Here is a 15,146-nt window from a genome sequence, read left to right on the forward strand (position 1 = left end):
CAGAGTGTTGTTCAGCATGGGGGTGAGTAGAAAATGAAGGCTAATCATGTTTTGGGTGTACTATTCCTTTAAAATGAGCAGGTTAATGAGATAGTTTGCCAATGGAATGAAAGATAATTCAATAGTATGCACTTGAAATAAGACAATAATATTGTTTTCTTATTCTAAATCTAAATTGTCTTGTTCGATTGGCAAAATGTCTCTTTTTTCTCCTCAATTCAAGAACAAATGCACTTATTTGAAGAAAAAAAGATTTTTTTTCCCATTGTGTTTCATTAAAATCTATTTTAGTCTATTTTTTATTCTACTGTCAAACTCTTAGATTTAAATTGAAACATTATTATTCTTTTCTTTCTACATTATTTTATTGAATTTTGTTATTTTTAACAAGATAATAAACAGCGTTGATCATCATTTCGCCTTTGTTGCTCTTCAGGAGTCAATGTTAATATTTGTATCAGATTCTGGGTCTGGATCAAGTTACTGATCATTTCTAATGCAGCAATAAGTCTGGTAAATGATTACATCACTAACTTCTATAAAGCTCTGCTTCTAGTCTCAACATAAATCTTTGTTCTGCTGCCAGAGCCATTTTGGAGGAACTGATTTTCTTCAGTGTAGAGCTGAACCCTTTTAGACTCCAGATGGTAAAGAATGGTTTCCAACAATAGCATTAAAGCAGGTTGCTGGGATTTAAAACCAAACATTTGTTCAATTTTCCCTTCATCTTTGAACAAAAACCTGAAGGTCTGTTTCGTCGCTTTGCAGTAAAAACATCCTGTCTTTTGAAGGCAGAGGTGGAACCAGCATGGAAACGTTTTTGAAAGATTTAAAAGTTGGATTTTACTGCGATGCTGAGAAAAAAACGAAATGGAGAAATTTGGATTTTCTTTTCTCGTCTCTTTCTTCATTAACTGGTTAATTTTTTTTGGATTAGATAAACTTTTAATTGATTTCTTTAAGCATCATTTAAAAATTGAGGATAAAAAAGGCAACATGAGAAAACAGAGGAGAGAAAAAGTGGAAAAATGATCCTTTGTTATAAGAGCTGAATTTTAGCAATCAGTCCCTGTATGGAGAGAAATTCGGTCCATTATTATTGACAGCCAAGAACAGCTTATAGAAAAAATCCCATTAAAAAAAGGTTTTAGAGTGATTTATGGAAAAAGTTCAAACTATGTTTCTAGAGTTTTCTGTTTTGTTTTTTTTTTAGATTTTATTTGCATAAATGTTGTTAAATATTTTTCCAGATTTGTGTTAAAGTTTGGTGTTTTTTTCCCAATTTTTGGGGAGTCTAATTGATCAGTCCTGATTTCCTTTACTTTGGGAGATCTGTGATCAGGAGACAGAACAAAACTGATCCCATCCACCTCTGACAATCGGCCAGTCAATGCTCTAGAGCGGGGGTAACGAATTAAAAATCAGCAGTAAATCATCAACCAGTAAAGGTTCGGAGACATTTTCAATTATAATCTGTTACTTTTAACAGAATTTCACACTGAAATAAAATGAGTTTTTTTGCATCCATTGAATTTTTAAATAAAAAAATATTATTAAAAAAATTTGAATATTTTTCCATTTTAAAATCTAAAGTGTTTTTGAAGTAGAGAACAACAGCCTTTCAGTTTGGTATATAGACAATTTCCTGATTCACATATTTTATAAAACACCTGAACGGATCGTCATTTTTCGTTTTTCTGTCTTAATGAGAGCAGTGGGCTTTATGCTGCCCTGCAAGGCTTTAAACCTGGTTTGAATGGAGACAAAGCCATTCTATAGAACATATCAAGATAGGGGTGTAAATCACATCCATCATGGCGATTCGATTCAGTATCGATTTCCTGACCCAACGATTCGATTATTTTCGATACTCAGGAATACATCACGATTCGATTCGATTACTTGGTTCATTTTTTTTTTTTTTACACCTTACAGGCTAGACAATGTTTCAAATTTGAAATAAATCAATGAGCTGTAATATCGTTATGCATTTTTTTGAGAAACTACAGAAAATAACAGAAGTAGAAAAGTTGCACTCCATCTATTCCTATTAAAACCTCCTTCACTGAAAAATAATAATCCCCCTGCGTTATAGATTCTGAAAGCCTTTGCATCAAAAAATACTGCAGAAAATCAGTGCAATGAGTGCAATGCAATACCTCGGCTCCAGACGTCCCGCCCCCTCCACAGACGCTCCACTGCACCTCTCCCTGATTGTAACTGACCACGAACAGTGCCGCAGACAGGAGGCCGGCTTGTTTTGTTTTTATGACCGAAATTGCGGAAAACAACTCGTGAAGTTTGACCCGCTAGAAGAGCGAGGTGCGCGAGAACGCTGGGACCCTTTTTCCACCTGGATCTCCGCTCTTTTTGGCCCTCATGCCCTCATGATTTTTTAATATATCATTATTAACTTAAGTGTTGATTTCCGGATGTTTTGCTCCTGAATTGAATAATGATTATAGAGTCCGGCTCTGGACCGCGGTCCGCTAATCTGTGACCTCTGATCTAAACCTTTCATTTATATTTAAAGACCTGTAACCTCTAATCCTTTTGATCCTGTTTTACAGATTTCACCCTCTACACTTCTACAGGCCGACAGAAATGTTGCGACAGAAAAAAATAAAAACTTATTTGAGAAAATTAAGTCTGACAAATAAAACCTTGATAAATCAGGTTTAACTTTTTAACTCAGGTTTTCCAAAATGTGCTTTTTGCTCTCAGTAATAGTGGAATATATTTCTCTCTTCATCTGCTCACCCCGTGTTCGCCCTGCTGATGATGATGAGGATGGCTGTGATGATGATGATGTCTGTGGAGCGACTCCTCCTGGTCAAACTGAGCCTGAAACAAACAAAGGGAAACAGGAAGTGGGTTCCACGGTTCCAGGTGAGCCGTTAGCCTCTGAGGCAGGAAGCAGCGCTGACCTGCAGGCTCCGCGCCAGCGCCTCGTCTTCCACCATCTGTAACGAGCGAACCATGGCCTCCTCATCGTCGCTGATGACAATCTGTTCCTGGACGCCTGCAGCAGAAACAGCCAATCAGAGGCGCCGTACCAAAGCACAGTAGCCACGGCTGCGGTTGGATGTCCTGACCTGGTGAGGCGTCTCCCTGTCCTTCGTTCAACCATCTCCTCTCCTCGTCGGTGAGGAAGGACAGCGAGCCGGAGCTCGATGACGCCGCTGCAGAGGGAGACGCTGAAGCTGCCGTGTGATTCAGCTTTGACCTGAGAGCCGAGTCCGGCGTGAGGCAGGAGGTAGACGATGAAGACGAGGTAGAAGAGGATGATGAGGAGGAGGAGGAGGATGATGATGATGGGGCCTGCAGCCAGCTGCCCAGAGGGAAAGTCTGGAGAGTCGACGCCGGAACGAAGCTGACGTTCGGGTCCACCACCCGCCGCCGTTTGGATTTACGGAGAAAACGCTGATCTCCCTTTTTGGACTTCTCTGGTCTGGGAAAGTCATCAATCACCTGAGATCCAGAAACACAGAGTGAGCCCACAGAGAGCGCCGACCCAGCAAGAAACGGTTCATAAGAGACCGGCGGACTCACCGGGCTGTAGTGGTCCTCGGTCGTACGCCGCGGTCGCCTCCGTTTGCCGAGCTTTGGGCTGAAAGAGAAGCAGACAGAACCAAGGGTTTGGTTCGACATGTTGAGATGAGATGGAAATGTTTTAATTTCATCATTCCTCAACAAATCCTCTCTGCATCCCAGACAAACAAGGTGGAATCTAAAAGGAAATAAATATCTGCATGGCTCTGGGTCAGTCTCTCCTTTAAAGCGCTGAAGAGACGATCCATCTCCTCCAGAATTCACCAGGTGGAAAGAAGACGTGCTTAGAATAAAGTCACTGTAAAGATGAAAGTGAAAATAAAGTTTTGAAAAAGCCGGGGGAAGTTTCACTGAATGAGATCAATGAATAGAGACCTGAGATGTTTTTATTGGTGGGAAAAGTAACGTGATTTCATATTTCCTCCTTTTTGTCACTGTGATTCAATTCAATTCAGTTTATTTATATAGCGCCAATTCACAACACAACAGTGAGGAACTACTTTGTTACTTCCTGGTTCCAATCAGGGTTCCCAGGAAGCCAGCAGGAGAAGGGACCAAAAATAGTCTTAACACCAAAGAATCAGAGGTGGGAGATGAGGAGCCATGAAGTCATCTTTATGTCATGAGTTGGTTGATTCAGAGGCTGGACAGAACAAACACGACACGGAAATGACTTGATTGGGTCCACATCGACCATCTCTGCCCTGAACATCCTAAGAAGGGTTTCCTGAGGTGGAATCATCTTCTTCTCTAGTCGTCTGGAATTTCAATTCTATTCAGTTTATTTCTGTAGCCCCAATTCACAACATGTCGTCTCAAGGCACTTTCCAGTTCACCCAGATCATCCAGTCAGATTGATTCAAAGTTTTCTATCTAAGGAAAACCAGCTGATTGCATCGACTCATTGACTCGAATGCAATCTGTCACACTAATAATGCTTGTAGCAACAGTGATGATCCATACGTATAAAATCTGTTCATTCTGTGTGATGGAAACAGATGCTGTGAAGCTGTCGGTTCATGTTTAAGGATGTGAATAACTAAAACTATTAATTATTAAACAAAAGCTGGAAGGTAACCTGAAAAAGAGAATTTCATCAGAGAGCTGATAGAACCTTAGAGCTGGATCAGCTCCTCCAGAACCCTCCTCTCGGTTCGGCTTTCAGGCCCGAGATTTCAGCTGACAGCTTCCATATTCTGTCAAGATCTATGAAATTTGAGATTTTGGACTAAGGAATAGAAAAACAACAGTTTTTGTGAGAGGCTGCTAGGAACCGAGCGCCTAATGATCCAATAAAAACGGTTCTGATTGTTCTGTTCTTAATGCAAGAGCTTCAACAGGAAGAAATGACAGGTTAAAAGATGAGTATAGAGTCAGTGATCTGAACCACAGATCTGTGACCCAGAAGCAGCTGCTGATGGAGATGGGTCCAACGGAAGCTGACTCCAGCTGGAGAAAGTGAAACCATGCAGGTGTGAGTCTGGTCAGGGTTCTGGTGCCTCCACAGGTGTGGAAAGGTGTGTTTGTACCTGGGGGTTTCTGGGACGATGATGGACAGATCATGGAGGAGGGCCTCTTCGGGATCCAGCAAACATCCTCGGTTCAGACCGTCGGGACTGTCCGGTTCTGAAGACCCGGGGCTGGCAGGATACCCCTCAGCCATCACGTGATCCAGTAGCAACAAACAAACCAGTCCCCAAATTGACCAATCACCTCTGATCGAGGCTCATATCAGCCTGACCGTGATGATGATGAAGTTCAAGCCGCCTGTAGAAAAGAAACAGTCTTAATCTGGAATAAATCCTGGATTATCAGATGATCTAAAGCCTCGAACATCACTGTTAAATCTAACAGGAAAATATTTCAAGCTGAACTAAAGGTAGCCTTACTGTTAGCTAACAAAGCTAATAATGATTCTAGATAAAGTGGCCAATTAAAACCTCAAAGATCAATTAAACATTACTGATCTCACCGCTGCTGCAAACAATGGGAGAAATAAAGAGGATTTTACCTTAAAGTTCTGCTCTTTTCGGTTTGTTAGCTTACACACAGCCAGGAGACCGCCGTTTAGCTCACAACAGAGAGACTTTCAAAATAAGGTTGGTCACTTCCGGTAAGAAATATAGAAAGTCCCGAAAAATCCCCCTTCACAATAAGGGTTTCAATATGAAACATTTAAAAAAAAACAAGAAGAAAACAAACACTACCTTGCTGTTTACTACGTAAGAGGGCCACTGAAAAAAATAAAAAAGTTAATTGATTTTAAAATTTTATTTCATTTTATTATGGGAAAAAAATTCAGAAATCTGAGATTAAAGTCAGAATTCTGAGTTTAAAGTCAGATTCTTAAAATAAAGTCAGAAATCTGAGATTCAAGTCAGAATTCTGAGGAAAAAAGTCTGAATTCTGAGCAAAAAGTCAGAATTCTGACCGTTTTCCCATTTTAAACTGAAATAAAATCTAAAAATCAGTTAACTTTTCTTATTTTTCCAGCAGCCCTAAACCTCTTTTGTAGTTTTCTACTAAATCTGCAATTACTTATTTATAAAACGCTCTAAGGACTTAATTACTCTAAAACAAACGATTATTTACACCAACTACAGTTTTTTTTTTTATCGCTAAGAAGCGCTTACTCATACTTCAGATACTTTTCCCAAACTCTTGACCCAGACTCACACCTACAAAACACAAATGGCCATATGGATCATTTTCTTCTCAAAAAACACATTTTCTAAAAATTATACTAACTCTTCATTTCAAAATAGAACACATTTTTTTTTCTGCACACACTATCTTTACCAAAACACTGGAAATCTGACTCAAAACGAAATTATTCTGTTAAAGAATCACATTTGTTTTCATTTCCCAAAGTACATGCAGTCAATCAAAGTACACCAGGTTTCAAAATACTGGCTGTTGTTGACATTAGAAAAACTACATTTAGGTTTCAGTTTTACAGATATTTGCATGCAAAACATGCATTCACCTGTTTTTATACTAAATTTGCTGGGTGGTAACGTGTGTCCAAATATATAGTAATGTTCACATTCAAAGCATTCCAGTAAAAAGCGAATCCGTTTTTTTTTTTTTTAGAGGTAGAGTAGAAACACGGTTTGATAGAACAGAAAAAAAGTTTTACAGCAATTCTCACAGTGAACAACATATCCATTCAACACACAAGATCATTGTGAACAAAAAAAAAAACAACTGCAACAAATCCAGATAAATATTGGGGGAACTAAAAAAATAAAAAGCCAAACATTGCTATATCTAATCTCTGCGATCTCCAGGGTTAGGCCACATGTTTTTGTCAACATCACATCTGATATTATCCAAGGTAACGCACCTGGGATAAAACTAGAAAAGATTAGATACACTATGAGAGGATCTATATCTAAATTTAATTCAACTTAGGAACCATTTATAAACTTTGTGGAGAAATTAGATGCTCAATTAATTCGTTGTTGATATAAACTTTAACACTAACCCCCTCCCCTTTTTAAGCTATCTTAATTTATTTATTTAATATCATTATTTTTATACTATTTCTTCTTATTCTACTCTGGGTTATATCCATCTCCTGACTGACGCCGGACGGGGCGGGACTACGGGGCAGGTGGGTGATGATAACTACAGTACATGTGTACACTCAAAATAAAATAAACCCTGGTTTAAAAAAACAAAACAAATGCTCGATATGTCGGATCCACCCGTGACAATCCTGATCTATGATGTCCCTGCAGCCAGCATCCATCGCTTCAAGCAGGGACATCTGGTCATGTGGCTGATGGTCAGAAACCTTCCACCTCCATGCTGAAAATAACTCCTGTATGGGGCTGAGGAGAGGTGAATAGGGTGGAAGGAAGAGACTTAGCAATGTTTGAACTTCAAACCATGTTGTTGTTGCTTGCGAATCACGGAAAGCCACATTGTCCCTGGTAATTACACACTGGAAAAAAAAAAATCGAAATCTAGATTTCATTTTATTTTTAAAATAAGTGCATTTGTTCTTAAATTGAGGAGGTTAAAGAGACATTTTGGAACAAGACAATTTACACTTAGAATAAGAAAACACAATTGGATTTTCTTATTTCAAGTGCGTTTTATAAAATTATTTTAAGAGTAAAAATACTCATTCCATCTCATTTACCTACTCAAATTAAGGGTACATACACTTAATTTAAGACATTTTCACTTTTTTCTAGATTGTTCTTCCAGTGCAAAGGTCCGGGAGATCGGATAAAAAAATCACTTGAAAACTATTTTCTAATTGTTTCACCAAAAATAAAAACCCATCAAGATAAGAAGTTTCAGAAAATGCACATTTATTTAAACTTAAGTCATCTGTGAAAAAAGACAAATTTTTCAAAAGAACAAAGCCCACTTTACATTGAATTTAGTTAAAACACATCTGGATCCATGTTTTGTCAAAAACTGCTTTTGAATCATGAGGTGTAATCTTACAGATAACCACTATGTTTACAAATAGAAATAAAACCTCACAGCAAATTCGACTGAAACATGTTTATTTTCACATTAAACTCAGTGACTCAAGTGAGTCAACCTTTAACAAGATGAATGAAGAAAGGAACAGCACTCCCTGTAGCAACTGAAACGAAAGATCAGAGCTGGAACAGACCTTAAATATCTATTTTCCTATTTTCCAAACAAAAACTAAAGTTGAGAAGTGAATCTGAACTGCTACTGTAAGAACGAATAAAGTTGCAGCAATAACATCCAAAACAAGAGAACAGTCATGGTGACGACAGCAGATCAGAAAAGCATGGACTGCAGAGACTTGCGGACCGTGGCCATTTCCTGCTGCTGCTGTGGAAACAAACAACAATGTGGCATCAGAACATAAGAGGTCCAATCATTTCATCTACTAATCTACTACTCCCCCCCAAACATACTGACTCTCTATTAGTTTCCAGAACAATAAAAGCTTTTTGAGGAAACACACCTCCCTCTAAATGCATGTTGATTCAACAGGTCATCCGCATCACAGCATTTTGTTTAAATCGGCTCAATGTCTGTGGGGTTTTTTTTTCTCTGGAACTTCTTTTCTTTGGCGCACCATACCATGACTGCTTGCTTTCAACCCAAACTGCTCAAAGAGCCATATTGGAAGCAAAAAAATAAAAATAAATAAATCTGTCTGGAGCCACAAAAATCTAAGTCTATTTATTTAAGCCTCGTATGGCTAAATGTATTATCCCGCTATAGAAAAGGACTATGTGGGCTTAAATATATAATAAGCATTCATGATTAAATGTTTATCCTGGAGCAAATGTCACACAGCAGCATAAGGTGAGGGAGGGGCAGTGAACGCTCTCACCGCGCTGCTTCACCGTGCATGTTAGGTTTTGTTGCATTGATGAAATTATAGAAAGACGTTAAAGGAATCTCTCTATGGTGGACGTGTTTCTCTTGGGAGGAGTTGATTGAGTCATGAGGAACCGAGCAGGAACTGACATCCATCTAACCATCAAATCCCACATCCTCCGTCACCATCGTTCCTTGGTGTGATTTATATTTTTACAATTTGTGGAAAAAAATGGAAGAAAGTTCCCATCCCTGCATCAGAGCGTTACCTGTTCGACCTGTGGACGGTTTTTCATCCTTGCAACCAAACTAGCAGCAGTAGTGGAGTTTGGAAATGCAATCTACTTCTTAAATCTAACTTTGCTCTCCTCTAATTTATCCGGAAGTTCTGCAATCGCAAAAAAAGCAAAAAAAAAAAAAAAAGCAATACAGTCCATTCGTTGAATCCCCTTTACTCATCAGCTATCTTCCTTTTTTCCCACCTCTTCCTTTGCCTGGCACCGCGCCTCGCTGGTTACAAGTTATGACAGCTGATCTCTATGGCTATGACGCAAATAAACTTTTTAGTATATTTATTATACAAATGTTTACAGCATTGGAAAACATAATTCGATTCGATTTTCATAAATTTTTAAAAAGCTCCAGGGAGCCGCAAGGCGGGGAAGCTAAAGATCCGCATTCGGCTCCAGAGCCACGGGTTGCCGACCCCCATGTAAAAAGAACGCAATGGCTTCTGCTCAAAGTTCACACTAAGTGGCGCTTTGGCAGTGACAGAAAGAAAAATGCTATCGTTATAAAGCATTGGTCTTTCTGTATGACGAAACCCTGCGGTTTCTTCGTACAGTGCGAGCTGTAGCTGCGTGCAACGACTGAAAAAAATTGAACAGTATATACCCGGCTTTATCAGGATTTTTCTGGAGGGTGGTGTATTTTAAAAGTTAATGTGATAACATGAGCAGGCGGGTGGGGCTAACTTTGATCCTGCTGCAGGATAAAGAGGCTGGAGCTGCTCATCCAGAATGCAGCAAATCAATAGCAACACCTCATCAAAGTCAGTTCCATCTTTTATCATATTGACTTTAGAGTCAAAGAAAAGCAGCCGATCAGAAGTCAGGGTTTCTATGAAGGCGGCCCGCCTCCTTTTTTTAATAAAATCATTCTCTATTTATTTCCAGTTTTAATAAATGAATGAAACATTTAATGAATTATTTTATAACTTATGTAACTATTGTTTTGTAGTACTGATCTTCCCCCATAGATCTTGGGCTTATTTTTAAATCATACATAATTTTGCATATTACAACATTTCAGAAACCAAAATGGTTTAAACCCCAAACGGGCTGAACTCACTGTGTCCATGAGAATCTTCTTCTGCAGGGAGGCCATCTCCTTCCTCAGCTCCTGCTGCGTTCCCTGCAGAAACATCTCGTGGCTCTTCTCCACCTCCTCCATGTTCTGAAGGCAAGAGGAGAAAACTGAATCTTTTCTTTCTAATTCCCAGAGGATTTCCTCTCAGACAAACGTTCCAAGGTTCATTCCAGTCACACACCGACTTTAAGCTCTTCTTTAGCCAGTTGATGTTCATCATCTGTCACTTTAATTTCATTTATTAACCAATAAAATGATCATTAAAATATTCATTAACTAGAACACAGCAGAAATTCACTAAAAAGAATTTAAAACACTGAAGTTCTGATCAGAATTAAGAGGAGATCATATTTTCAGGCCTTGACCAATTTTTTACTGGCTTTCAGTTTAACCCAGAAAAAAATCTAAAAAATGTACCTTCTTTCATGGAAAGCCAATCGTAATCGACAGAAGGAGAACAGGAAGCAGATCTGTTAATGATCAGCCTCCTAGAACCAACGTCCAGTTTGTTGGTTTTATTTTTTTGAGTTTTTACGGCACTAGTGGCTCGTTTTTTCTGACAGTAGGCTGACAGGAAAGAGGGTATGAGAGAGGAAGAGGAAGCAAAGGATCAAAAAACCCGGGTCGGCCGCATTGAGGACTAAGGCCTCTGTACATGGGTCATGCACACTAACCATTGCGCCACCTGCACCCCCATTGTCGAGTTCTAATCCACTTCCTGTTTGGTGATGCTACTAGTTCGAGGCTCAGGTTATCCTGACCTATTAGGGCTGAATGGCTTATAAATCTTAATAACTTTTATTGATAAATCCTTCAGCCCTATGATCTATCTCTATGCTGCTATCTGTCTCAGTGCTACTTTCTACTCATTCATACATTATTTTCTCTCCATAGAAGCTGCATTCAGACCAAAGGTTCTGTTTGACTCAGACTGTCTCCCTGAGGAACCATCAGCTGAGATACCGGTTCCACTAACTTCTCTTTAAATTAAAACCTGACTCACGGTCTCTGAGCTAATTGTTCTCCTAACTAAAGTCATTAATCCAGCAGCTGCTACCAACATGAAATCCATCCCTGCATCAGTGCCTCTCAGACCACCAGTAGGACGTGGTTCTCTAAGCTTGGCTCTACTGGAGGTTTCTTTCTGGTAAAAGGGAGTTCTTCCTTTCCTCTGTTGCTTTATGCAACTTTTCTGTATGCAGCATTGTGGAAAAGCTGGAGCCGTAAAGGGAAGCTTGACTGACTCCGGTTTGAAACGTTGAAACGAGATAAAGGTGGGTCTTTTCTCTCCATCTTAAGCCTTGAAAAGGCTGGCATAAGTTCTCCTACCTGACTTAACTGGAAGAAAATATTTTGCAAGCAACTCTGATCTACTTATGAAATAAAATCCCCTTAGATGAAGATTGTTTTGTAAACATGAAACGACCCACCTGCAGAAACTGCTCGTACAGCTCTCTGACAGCTTTCAGCTTCTGGTTCTGCACAGCTCGGGCCTGCTGCAGGATTTTCAGCTGCTGCCGGAACAAATTCTGTGAACACAGGAAGCAGAAATCAGAGGGTTTTGTTGAAACAAGCCAACTTTTTTTTTCTGGCGCAATAAAATTATCCACATAATGGAGAGAAGCGTAGATGCAATTTTCAAACACATTTTCTACAAACACCTCAAAAGATATGTTGCTCTGTTTAGGTTTTCTTCGATATTCTTTTGCATCTCTGGTCTTTCTTAGCAGAACCGATGAAAAGTTCTTACAAACATCATTCTGTCCTACTTCCTGCTGGCTAAAGAGGAACCATGGAGAGCAATGCAATCTGCTGGAGTTCAATACCACACAGGCAAGAGATGCATTAACTGGTGAAGTAGACATATTTAAAAACAACCTAATACGCTGGACCGACGCCACGTTTATGTTTGAAATGATGTAGAAAAAGCTCCATCTGCTGTGTCTCAGCTGAACATGATCCACGGTTGAAGTCTGTGTAGGGGTTTCAGAGGCTGCATCCTCCAAGGACTCGGTCTATCTATACCGGGTCCTTGGAGGTCCATAAAAATAAGGAGGCCCAGAAACTTTGGCTATAGATTAAAACAGGTCCAGCCTTTCCCGGCTTTCACCAACTACACGCTCTGTCGCCTAGCAACTGTGAGTGTTGACACACAAAACAAGAAAAAAAATGGATACCGAACTTCTCACTACTGTTCTGGGTGCCAATAACATTTCTGAGCAGTTTCACCAGCAGTACCGTCATCAGGGACATCAGATTTATAGTCATCACACTGCAAAGTTATTGGAATCTGAGCTGAAATGTCATCCAAACCCATTTACACAGATAAAAACCTTTCAATAAACCAAACATTACCCACCTCATATCTGACTCAATAACCATTTATTACATCTATTCTCATTAATTTCAGATGGAACTATTCACGTAATTGTATTATATTAAACTGCACTTAAAATATTCACCAACGTTCTGCAGTATTTTTAGTTTTCCTCTGAGCACGGTGCATCCGGCTTGCTTGGACTCGCAATGAATCACAGGATACCCAAGACTACATAGGATACACATGTCCTTTAAAACAGGCAAAAAGAAGGAGGCATTTGTCGACCGCATAACAAGGAGTCCTCCAACAGGCCTTGGCGCCGCGCTATGAATCTGGCCTTCGGAGGAAGCAGTAGCTGGATTCGGCTCCAAAATGCAAAGATCTGGTCACATGTCACCTAGTTTTTCAATAGTGCAACTGAAAATATGCTTAAGTTTGAAACAGATCAGCCAGCTGCTCAAAGAAAATGTAAAAAGTAATTGCTGCCATGTTGAAAGGGGCGCTAGACAACAACAAAGCTGCTGGGATGACAAAAAGAGCTGTGAGGGTGCCATCAGCCCCGCTGCAGTGAAACCAAATATGAGTTTGTTTTTGTTTTTTTCAAAGTAAAAGCCCAGATTTGGTGTCCGATGTAAAATCACATTGAATGAGGTCATGATTAAGATGCAGGGGCTGCTCAGATTCTCTGCAGCCCTGCTGCTAAGTTCTGACCGAGGTCGGCCTGGGTGGAGTCTGTTTGGGTCGGATCTACGCAGACAGCAATGTTATGATCCTGACAGGAAGTGCGAAACGCAGAAAAGGCAAAGTAAAACATATCCGCTTTGAGAAGATAGTCTCTGAATGGTAAAATAAACCAGCCAGGTTTGATCGGTTTGATAACAGAGGTTGAGTTTATAGTAGACTGAGATAGACTATGAATAAAACATTTAAAAAAACTTAGAAAAAGAAAAAAAAGGGGGCCTACCCGGCATGCTTAGAGGGAAGCATGAGGGGCACATATGGAGCTAAATTTGGGCCAGTGTTCTGGGGGGGGAGAAGACTTCTTCAGGTTTAGATTTTTCTTTTTAACAAACAACTTGCTGAAAAAATATTAGTATTGGGGGAAAAAATAAATAAAAAAAGACCATAAACTTGAGAGAATTTTTTCCCCCCAACACTACTTCTGATGAATCTGAAGTAGCCATAACAGGACCAGAAGTTTGAAGCCAAAAAATAAATAAATAAATTTGACGTGTTTTACAATTAAACTGTGTCAGAGATACCGAGTACAAGTCATCTCTATGCCAGATATTTGTTCCGCCCAGCCACTACATTAGGCGAGTCTTATTTGTTAAATTGTTCAGATTGGACTCAGTGGCTAGGCAGAACAAATGCATGACGTGGAGATGTTGACTCCCCGTCCCCTATGTCTGCGTTGTATACATTTCATAAAACCATCCTGGGATATTTTTGACCAAGTGAGAAAAAAACTAACATTGAGCTTCTCCTCCTGCTCCTCAGCTCGCTGAGCCTCAACCTCCCACTGCTGCAGTGCACAGGAGACCTGCTGCTGGTACTGCTGAGTCGTCTTCTTCCTGCACAAAGAGGTGTTAAAAAACATTTGAATTGATTCTCATATTAACTCCTAAAGACTGATTCTTTTAACCAAGGATCGATTTTTACAATGTTAGGTTAATTATCATTGAAGATGTGTGAGTTTATCACACCCTGGTATTGGCTGTCTGTTGCTCTAGAACTGACGTTTTAATCTAATTAAGACAGTTCCTCTGTCTGGATATACAGTTATAATCTTAATTTGTATGTGGCAAAGATTTGGAAATGGAATGAGAACGTTGTCCTATTTTCATAAGGCTGGAGCCATGGATGTCTAATCATCTGCTAACATGTATGATGTAAAATAAGATGATGTAGACTGGAGATGTATAAAATGCCTTTTTAACTGTTAATCGGGGCCACTTCCTGAGAGGTGAACAGCTGCCTTCTGTAATTCTAAGCTATTTCTCTGATCTGAGTAAGATTACAAGTTCTATCAGAATCTGTTGTCATGTCTCCTGGTTATTTAATGCATACAAGTTAGGAAGTGTTATTTAAAAAGTTTGTACTGAGTGATCTCTTTTCAGGGAAAATAACCGGAGAGATAGAGCATTAGGGTACATACACAGAGCCTGTCTTTAACAACAAAAAGCCTCTTCCTGTTCATTCAGCTTTCAGTAACTATTATCATTTTATTTTCTGTTGAATGTAAATATAATTCCAGTATCAATATACTGCAGAACGACTCAGTCAAGTAATTCAGGTAATGGCTAAAAATGTTTTAGGTTCCAATTATCCGATTTTAAAGTTGTAGGGAAGCGGCTGTTCCAACCGTTGCATTTCCAAATTCTCCCGTGTGGGGCACGACTTTACCCGAATAAAGTGAATGCGATTGGTCGATTATCAAGGGGGCGGGATTGTTGTGGTGGAAGATTTGCAAGCCAGTTTGGTTGTGGTCGGTGTCTCGGAACCATCTTGCTAACCAGTTAGAAACTTGGTGCTAGTAGGTTCCCAATGGGAAATTCCATTGGGACCAAGTAGCACTAAA

At 39.6% G+C, this 15,146-nt stretch overlaps 2 protein-coding genes across 3 annotated transcripts in view; both read right to left on the bottom strand.

Annotated features, from left to right (window-relative positions):
- The window catches only part of LOC107090413, a 10,738-nt gene extending 5,096 nt beyond the window's left edge, over positions 1 to 5,642 (bottom strand). The window contains exons 1-6 of the mRNA XM_015383781.1: positions 5,564 to 5,642; positions 5,082 to 5,319; positions 3,553 to 3,610; positions 3,096 to 3,471; positions 2,928 to 3,022; positions 2,761 to 2,844 (exon numbers count right to left, since the gene is read on the bottom strand). Coding sequence (XP_015239267.1) covers positions 2,761 to 2,844; positions 2,928 to 3,022; positions 3,096 to 3,471; positions 3,553 to 3,610; positions 5,082 to 5,215 — 747 coding nt within the window. The 5' untranslated portion in view covers positions 5,216 to 5,319; positions 5,564 to 5,642. The remainder of the gene's footprint in view (positions 1 to 2,760; positions 2,845 to 2,927; positions 3,023 to 3,095; positions 3,472 to 3,552; positions 3,611 to 5,081; positions 5,320 to 5,563) is intronic.
- A 2,572-nt stretch (positions 5,643 to 8,214) lies between these two features.
- The window catches only part of sycp3 (synaptonemal complex protein 3), an 18,729-nt gene continuing 11,797 nt past the window's right edge, over positions 8,215 to 15,146 (bottom strand). The window contains exons 5-8 of one of the 2 annotated variants that reach the window (XM_015383793.1): positions 14,040 to 14,139; positions 11,676 to 11,774; positions 10,228 to 10,332; positions 8,215 to 8,376 (exon numbers count right to left, since the gene is read on the bottom strand). In XM_015383793.1, the coding sequence (XP_015239279.1) occupies positions 8,326 to 8,376; positions 10,228 to 10,332; positions 11,676 to 11,774; positions 14,040 to 14,139 (355 nt within the window). In that variant the 3' untranslated portion in view covers positions 8,215 to 8,325. Of the gene's footprint in view, positions 8,380 to 10,227; positions 10,333 to 11,675; positions 11,775 to 14,039; positions 14,140 to 15,146 lie in introns of both variants that reach the window. The other variant, XM_015383792.1, reaches the window with a different exon arrangement.

The sequence above is a fragment of the Cyprinodon variegatus genome, unplaced genomic scaffold (assembly GCF_000732505.1).
Source record: "Cyprinodon variegatus isolate N-32 unplaced genomic scaffold, C_variegatus-1.0 Scaffold294, whole genome shotgun sequence".
Lineage (NCBI taxonomy): Eukaryota > Metazoa > Chordata > Actinopteri > Cyprinodontiformes > Cyprinodontidae > Cyprinodon > Cyprinodon variegatus.